General features: G+C 40.4%; 1 protein-coding gene across 1 annotated transcript; it reads left to right on the top strand.

The window, feature by feature from the left end:
- The first annotated feature begins 6,674 nt into the window (after positions 1–6,674).
- Positions 6,675–7,571, top strand: LOC101609341 (taste receptor type 2 member 134-like). The gene has a single exon (XM_004651704.2). The coding sequence runs from the start codon at positions 6,675–6,677 to the stop codon at positions 7,569–7,571; it is 897 nt and encodes a 298-aa protein (XP_004651761.2).
- The last annotated feature ends 689 nt before the right edge of the window (positions 7,572–8,260 follow it).

The raw sequence follows: 8,260 nt of genomic DNA, 5'->3' as shown, positions 1-8,260 counted from the left end.
CAGGTTTGCTGGATGCCTGCATGGAGACTCAATGGAGCCATGAGGATGGACCATGGGTTGCAGTGGAGACCCAGTGAAGAGGCTGGGACCACTAGATGGCTACCAAGGAGAGCTACCCGCCCCAGAATAAGTTTTCCAGGAGTGTGAGTAGACTAGCTGAAGAGAAGGAACTGGAACTCCAGAGACTTGTTGCTGGTTAGGATTATCAGATTTGGATATTTGTTACTGACTAGAGTTGTTGGACTTGGAGCTACAGAGTTTGATGTTTGCCCTGGTAGTTTTAAATCTTGTATTGGTTGAATATTTCTTTGCTACACCCAATGCCATTTTTTGCAGTGTGAATGTTTATTCAGTGCTATTACGGGTTTTTTGAGGTGTTTCTTTTTTTTTTTTTTTTTTTAGTATTATGGCTCAGTTAAAAGACCTTTGATTATGGGGATGAATGAATTGATATGAATTGATAAAAACTATGGGGACTTTGAAAGTTGGACTGAATGTATTGTATCAGGTATGGTTATCAGTTTATAGGGATCAGGGACAGAATGTGGTGGTTTGACTCAAGTGTCCTCCATAAACTTAGGTGTCCTGAATGCTAGGTGATAGAGATTTGGTAATAAATACCTCTTGGAGACAGTATATTGTTGGGTAAGGGCTTATGGGCACTACAGCCAGTTTCACCTTGCCAGTGTTTGGCACACTCTCCTGTTGCTATTTTTCATCTGATGTTGCCCAGGAGGTGATGTCCACCCTCTGCTCATGCTATTGTTTTCCCCTGCCATCATGAAGCTTCCCCTCAAGTCTGTAAGTCAAAATAAACTTTTTTTTTTTCCCACAAGTTGTTCTTGGTCGGGCGATTTCTGCCAGCAATGCAAACCTGACTGCAACATCCTTCCTCCTGAGACTATATAGTGAATTCCAGGTTAGCCTGGGCTAAAGTGAGACCCTACCTTGAAAAATAAAACAAATAATGATAATGGCAGCTGCAGGTTATGTGACTCTGTCTCAAGGAAACAACATGGCAAGAGTGATAGTGAAGGAGAAATAGTAAGAAACTAGCTTCTTTTAAGCAGTTTCAGTTAGCAACTGAGGCCCAGAAAGAATCAATCCCATCGCACCCTGGCATGAATAGAGCTGTTGGTAAGAATGGAACTCGTGTCTGATAAAGATGTATCTAGAACAGCTACAGCGCCACCTGCTGCCCAAAGTCTAGCATACTTCCTGGGTGGGCTGCCCTCTGGGATCTTTCCTTCAAATCTACAAACCAATCTGGGCTTCCCCTTACATACCTAGATCTGATTGAAAGAATCCATTTTCAATCTATTATAAAGGCCTGCCCTTGCTGTCCTCCCCCTCCCCGCATATCCTCACTCTGCTCTATTATCTCTGCCTGGATACATCTGAGTCTGGCTGTCCCCCACTACACCCAACCAAATGGGTGGGAGAGAGCAGAGCTCTGTTTCTTGGCCTGGGTAGTTTTTGTACTTGACCCTGCTTTATAGTTTGGGGTAACTTCTCCCTTTAATTACATGTATGATTTTCCTCTGGGCTCCGAATCTACCATGTGTGTATTTTCCTAGCGCTCTAGATCTACCACGTGGGCGCTTCCTCTAAACTGCTGGCCTGCTATCTGTGTAGTTTCTCTAAACTCAGGGTAACCATGGGTGTAGCTCTCTTTACTGCTCATTTCTCATCTGACTTTCTCGGTTTCTCCTTTGATATCTTCCCTTTGCTATTCTTCCTTAAGCTATCCCCATTTGCCCTCTTAACTTCCTTTCATGGGGAAGCTCGGGGCAAAGGCCATGTGTGTTCTTTCCATGTCTCCCTGCACAAGCATCTAGGTTCTATCTTTCACATGTTTATAGTTCTGCCTCAGCCATTTCCTTTAATGCATCTCATAAATGATGCTATGTTTCACACATGAATACACGCTTCTTACTTTCTAAGTCCTTATGGCTCTGCTCTAGCCTTCTTCCTAGATCCCAAGTTTCCCTTAAATTACACAATTTGTGAATTCTCCCTAAATTAACTTAATAATTAATAATTTATCCTTTTATGATTTTATCATTTTTATCAATTCTTTGATGAAAATAGAACAGTATGCAAAATTGGAGGACTCAACAGTATGCAAATTTGGGGGACTCCTCCTAAAATACAAAACCATGCATCAATAGGAGTATATAAACATAGTCCACTGGCCTCTAGATGCTTGCACAGAGGGCACATGCACCAGCACATAAATGCGAGTACACTATATATACACACAATCCACAGCCTTCCCCATGCATACAAAGTCATTCTTCCCCATAGCTTCTCAGAGCTTGTTTTTCTTTTCTGAAGTTTATATACTAGGCTTTTTTTTTTTTTTTTTTTTTTTTGGTTTTTCGAGGTAGGGTTTCACTCTAGCCCATGCTCACCTGGAATTCACTATGGAGTCTCAGGGTAGCCTCCAACTCACAGTGAGATCCTCCTACCTCTGCCTCCAGAGTGCTGGGATTAAAGGCATGTACCTCCACTCCCTGCTCTTTTCTCTCTTTCTTTCTTTCTTTCTTTCTTTCTTTCTTATTTTTTTGTCAACTGAAGACAACAGGTGGGTTTAATGTGATTACATTTTTTTAAGTATGTAAATTTTTTTATTGTCAACTTCTATACTTACAGACAACAAACCCTCCCCTCTCCCACTTCCCCCTTCATAACTCTGCTCTGTCATATCCCCTCCCTCTGTCCATTAGTCTCTCTTTTAATTTGATGTCATCATCTTTTTCTCCTATTATGAGGCTCTTGTGTAGGTATTGCTAAGCACTGTAAGATCTTGGATATCAAGACCAAATTCTGTCTGGACAGTTGTATGTAAGGAATGGTACCCTTCCTTTGGCTCTTACATTCTTTCTGTCACCTCTTCTGTGATGGACCCTGAGCCTTGGAGGGTATGAGATGTTTCAGTGCTGGACATTCCTCTGTCCCTTCTTCTCAGCACTATGTAGCCTTTTGGGTCATCCTGGTGGTCATCAGTAGGTTCTTATTTTTAAGCCCAGTTAATCTGCTGTATCATTCTATATGTAATACTTTAAACACCATCATAGTCAATTAGCAATGTGTAAGTTTTAATATTTGGTAATATTTGTTCCTTTTTATTAAAATCTTTTAGGTATCTTAGCTATTTTTAGCTGTATATTTCTGTTGGGCAAAAAAATGAATTTTGTTTAGGATTATATTTATGTTTCAAAAAGAATAAGAAATCATCACAAATGAAAATTCTAGATATTAAAGGTATAAAATTTTAGTCTAAATTATACTGGGTGTGACTAATGGAAATGTAGATAGTTTTTATAGAATAAGAGAGTGGTGATCACCAATGCACAGTAATATCAATTCTCAAAAAAAAAAAAAAAAATCAACAACTTAGGCTGTGCAGCTATCCCGGTGGGTAAAAGTGCTTGCTATGCAAGCCTGGTGATTGGAGTTCAGACCCCTAGAGCCCATGTGGAGCCACATACAGTAGTGAGTATCTATGATTCCAGGCCTCCCACAGCAAAATCAGAGGTGGAGTCTGAAAAAGCCCAGAAACTTGCAGACCAGCCAGCCTGAATTACTCAGTGGTGAACATCTGGAGACCTTGTCTGAAAAGCAAGATGCAGGGTGAGAACCGACCCCCTGACGCTGTCCTCTAACCTTCACACATGCGCTTACACATACAGCATTCACATATATACACAAACCAAGATAGCTTTTAAAAAATCAAGAACTCGGGCTGGAGAGATGGCTTAGTGGTTAAATGCTTGCCTGTGAAGCCTAAGGACCCTGGTTTGAGGCTCGATTCCCCAGGTCCCACGTTAGCCAGATGCACAAGGGGGCGCACGCATCTGGAGTTCGTTTGCAGCGGCTGGAAGCCCTGGCATCCCCACTCTTTAACTCTCTCTCTCTCTCTCTGCCTCTTTCTCTATCAAATAAAGAAATAAAAAAAAACAAAATAAAATTTAAAAAAATAATGCCAAAAAATTTTTAAAAAATCAAGAACTTGAGCTGGGTGTGGTGGCGCATGCCTCTAATCCCAGCACTTGGGAGGCAGAGGTAGGAGGATCGCCATGAATATGAGACCACCCTGAGACTACATAGTGAAATTCAAGTCAACCTGAGCTAGAATGAGATCCTATCTCAAAAAACCAAAACCAAAACAAACAAACAAAAAATCAAGAACTTGAGCTAATATGTATGTATATGTACTTGGAATTTTTGGCATACTCAAAGAAATATTAACAAATTTTCTTTTTTTAATTTTTAATTTAATTTTTATTAACATTTTCCATGATTATAAAAAAAATCCCATGGTAATACCCTCCCTCCCCCCCCACACTTTCCCCTTTGACATTCCATTGAGAAATAATTGCCAAAATTTTTCCAAATTTGGTGAAAACTATAAACCCACAGATCAAAGAAGTTAAATAAACCCCAGGCCTCACAATGATGAAAAAATGGTGACAAAACATATAATAGAACAATTTTTTAAGAAATCCTTGACAAAGAGACAATTTCAAAGTCATCCACAGGGGCCAGGGAGCCACATTAGAACACAGTAGGAAAGATGTTGAGGTGACAAGCAGATTTCTTTTTTGGAAACAGTGGAAGCACCTGTTTTAAAAACATTGAGGGTCAAGTATGGTGGCACATGCCTTTAATCCCAGCACTTGGGAGGCAGAGGTAGGAGGAGTGCCATAAGTTCAAGGCTGCCTTGAGACTACATAGTGAGTTCCAGATACACCTGGGCTAGAGTGAGATCCTACTTCAAAATAAAACTAAAAAAAAAAAAAAAAAAAAAAAAGTTGAGAAAGCCATGGGTGGTGACATATACCTACTGTTATCCCATCACTGGGAAGGCTGAAGTCAGAGAATTCCAAGTTCAAAGTTAGACTGAGATACATAGCAAAAACCAGCAACATAGTGTTCTTTTTATAGCAAAATTGAATTTTCAATATAGAAAACAATCTAATCTTTTTCAGCCATAAAAAGGTGAAAGAATTTGCTACAAATGACTTTCATTATAATATTTCATTATAATAAAAATATTTGGGCTGGAAAGATATCAAAGTGGCTAAAGTGCTTGCCTGAAAAGCTTAGTGACCTGTATTTGATTCCCTAGTACCCACGTAAGTCAGATGCAAAAAGTAGCACATGCATCTGGAGTTTGTTTGCAATGGCTGGAGGCCCTGGCATGCCTATACTTTCTCTCTCTCTCTCTCTCTCCCTCTCTCTCTCTTTCTCTGTATTGCTCTGCTTATAAATAAATAAATATTTTAAAATGTCATTTAAGCAGGAAGAAAACTAGTATAAAAAGGAAACTTGGATCTAAATTAGGAGTATCATAAATATGAATATGTAGATAATATAGCAATTTTTATTACTTAAATCTCAAATATCATTAATTGCTTAAACCAAACATAGTAACCTAAAACTATGGGATTTTCAATATATATGAAAGAAAAAATGCTTGCCAGCATATAAAAACTGAGAGAGGAGAAACATGTATATTTGTATGTTTACCATATTATATATGTGTTAACATAATCTCACTTAAATAAACTTAAAGTTATATACTCTCTAAAGCTTAAAATTGCCACAAAAATAACATGAAAAATATAGTTAATAATCCAATAGAGAGAATAAAGTATAATTAAAACTTCATTGAAATTCCCAGTCAGAATGGTTATCATAAGAAAACAAAAAGCAACAAAAGCTTTCTAGTATAAGGAGTAAAAGGAGTGCTTTCACACTGCTTGTGGTAATGTAGAATAGCTACTACGGAAATTAGTGTGGTGATTCCTCAAAACGGTTTGAAGTTGACCTATATAGCCCAGCTATACCCAAAGGAAATGAAGTCACCATACTTAAGAGATCCTCACATATCCATATTCATTGCAGCGCTATTTACAATAGCCAAGCATTGAAGTCAGTCTTGGTGCCCATATACTGATGAAAAAATATAGAAAATATGGATATTCAGGGGACCATTACAGTAGAATGAACTGATGTCATTCATAGTAAAATGAATGGAAATAGAGTTCATCATGTAATGTAAAATAAGTCATATGCAGAAAGGCAAGTGTTAAATGTTTTCTTTCGTATGTAGAAATTAGAATTTAGGGGACTGACCTGGGTGTAGTTCAGGGGCTAGGAGAGTCAGGAGTCGGAGGGACCTGGTAAGAAGGGGTAGTTGCAAGGGTTGATGCAATACAAATGCAATGTGTGTGTGTGTGTGTGTGTGTGTGTGTGTGTGTGTGTGTGTGTGTGTATGGAAATGCCACAGTGAAACCCATTCATACTTATTAATAAATATAGTATTAAAATAAATAATTACACCCATAAAGATTAACAATGTACAAAACAATATTTTAAGTACCCCTTGAGCCTCTGTCCTAGTCATATTTCCCTGCACCTGGCTGTAATAAAAACTAGGCAAATAAACATTCAAGTAGATCCAGGTGTCACTGACCTGGCAGTGATTTGCATGCCACAAGAGACAGCAGTTATCCTCACTGAGGCCCTCAGCCAGGGTCTCAAAAGTAGCTGGGCTTGTGCACGAATCCAGGGAGAGGTGATTTGCCTAGGGATGCTGTTTTCCCTGCGTACGTGTCCCAGCACTCTGCACTTACAGGCAGTCTGAGCCGACTTCACTGGAGAAGATGTATTCCTCCTTCACATTGATCTTCACGGTCATCTTTTGCCTGGAGACTCTAGTTGCTTTGCTGCAGAATGGCTTCATGGTGGGTATGCTGGGCAGGGAATGGGTGCAGAGTCGGACACTACCTGCAGGTGACATGATTGTAGCCTGTCTTGCTGCCTCTAGGTTCTGCCTGCATGGGCTAGCCTTCCTGAACAACTTCCTGGCCTTTATGTTTTGTTACAAAATTAGCTATTTGGGCATACTCTGGGACTTTAGCAACACTCTCACTTTCTGGCTAACCACCTGGCTTGCCATCTTCTACTGTGTGAAGATCTCTTCCTTCTCCCATCCCATATTCTTCTGGCTGAAGTGGAGGATTTCAAGGTCAGTTCCCAGGCTGCTGCTGGTCTCCCTGATCATCGGTGGCCTGTCATGTATCTCATCAACCACAGGGCATGTGATTTCCTCTCCAACAACGGTCTTCTATGTAAACTGCACACTTCCGCATATAAAAATGACCTTCTATCAGAGATATTATCGCTATCATGCAATGCTTTTGTGGGTCATTCCATTCTTCCTTTTCTTGACGTCCATCATCTTGCTCATGTTCTCACTGTACCGGCATATGGGGCAGATGCGGGATTTCAGGTCCGGAGCTCACAATCCCAGCACCCAGGCTCACACTATGGCTCTGAAGTCACTTGCCTTTTTCCTGGTCTTCTATACATTGTACGTCCTGTCTTTGACAACGTCTACCACAAAAATCATAATCTTCCAGAGCCCCTGGAACTGGGCCTGGGAAGTGGTAACCTACACTGGCATCTCCCTGCACTCCATCATCCTGATGCTAAGCAGCCCCAAGCTGAGAAAGGCCCTCAAGATGAGGTTTGCAGACCTCTGTACTGTGTGCTCGTAAGGTTGTCAAGACCCTGGACAAAGGCTGGTCTGCTCACAAGTTATCAATGTCTATAGCCAGCACCACAATGACTGATCTCCTATAGAATTTATAAGCTTTTGGCATTCTCCTTTTTCATTGCCTCTTTTCTTTCTCGTCTCATCCATGCTCCACCTATTCTTTTTCCATATTTTGGCCTTTATTGCTACTTGTAGTCCCTGGTCTTTCTTAACAGGTTTATGATTCTTTAAGCAAACAACTCTATTAATAGTTTCCAAGCATTATTTTGGTCTATATTCTTATTATGAAGACCCTTGACTACTGTCAGTTGTCTATAGGCAAACTAAAGTTGCTTGGGTTTCAGTGGCATGGGTAGATTCTCCGATGCCACTCTCTTGTGATAGCAGCCCAGCTTTTCTGTATGCCCTGGTCTCAGCCCCCTCTAAATGTGGCTTCTACCCTTGACCCCATGTGTCCTCTCCTTAATGTTCTATTCTTTGGCTCAGCAAAGAACACAGCCTTCCCAGTTCCTTGCCTTTCTTTCTTTATCCTTTGCTTTTTCTGACCTTCTTTGCCATTCCTGTCTTCCCATCATCTCAGGACTAATCCTAGCTTGGGGCTTATTCAGCTTGTTCTCTTAGGGATGGGGAAACAGTAGTTTTATCCCACTGTAAGATTTACCTGTGGCTTCATATGCTTGCTATATGTTG

This window comes from Jaculus jaculus, chromosome 4, assembly GCF_020740685.1.
Source record: "Jaculus jaculus isolate mJacJac1 chromosome 4, mJacJac1.mat.Y.cur, whole genome shotgun sequence".
Taxonomy (NCBI): domain Eukaryota; kingdom Metazoa; phylum Chordata; class Mammalia; order Rodentia; family Dipodidae; genus Jaculus; species Jaculus jaculus.
Note: the sequence above shows the minus strand (reverse complement) of the source record. Positions and strands in the feature narration are given on the sequence as shown.

Coding starts and splice junctions, on each gene's coding strand:
- LOC101609341 (XM_004651704.2), top strand. CDS start 6,675: ATGTATTCCTCCTTCACATTGATCTTCACGGTCATCTTTTGCCTGGAG.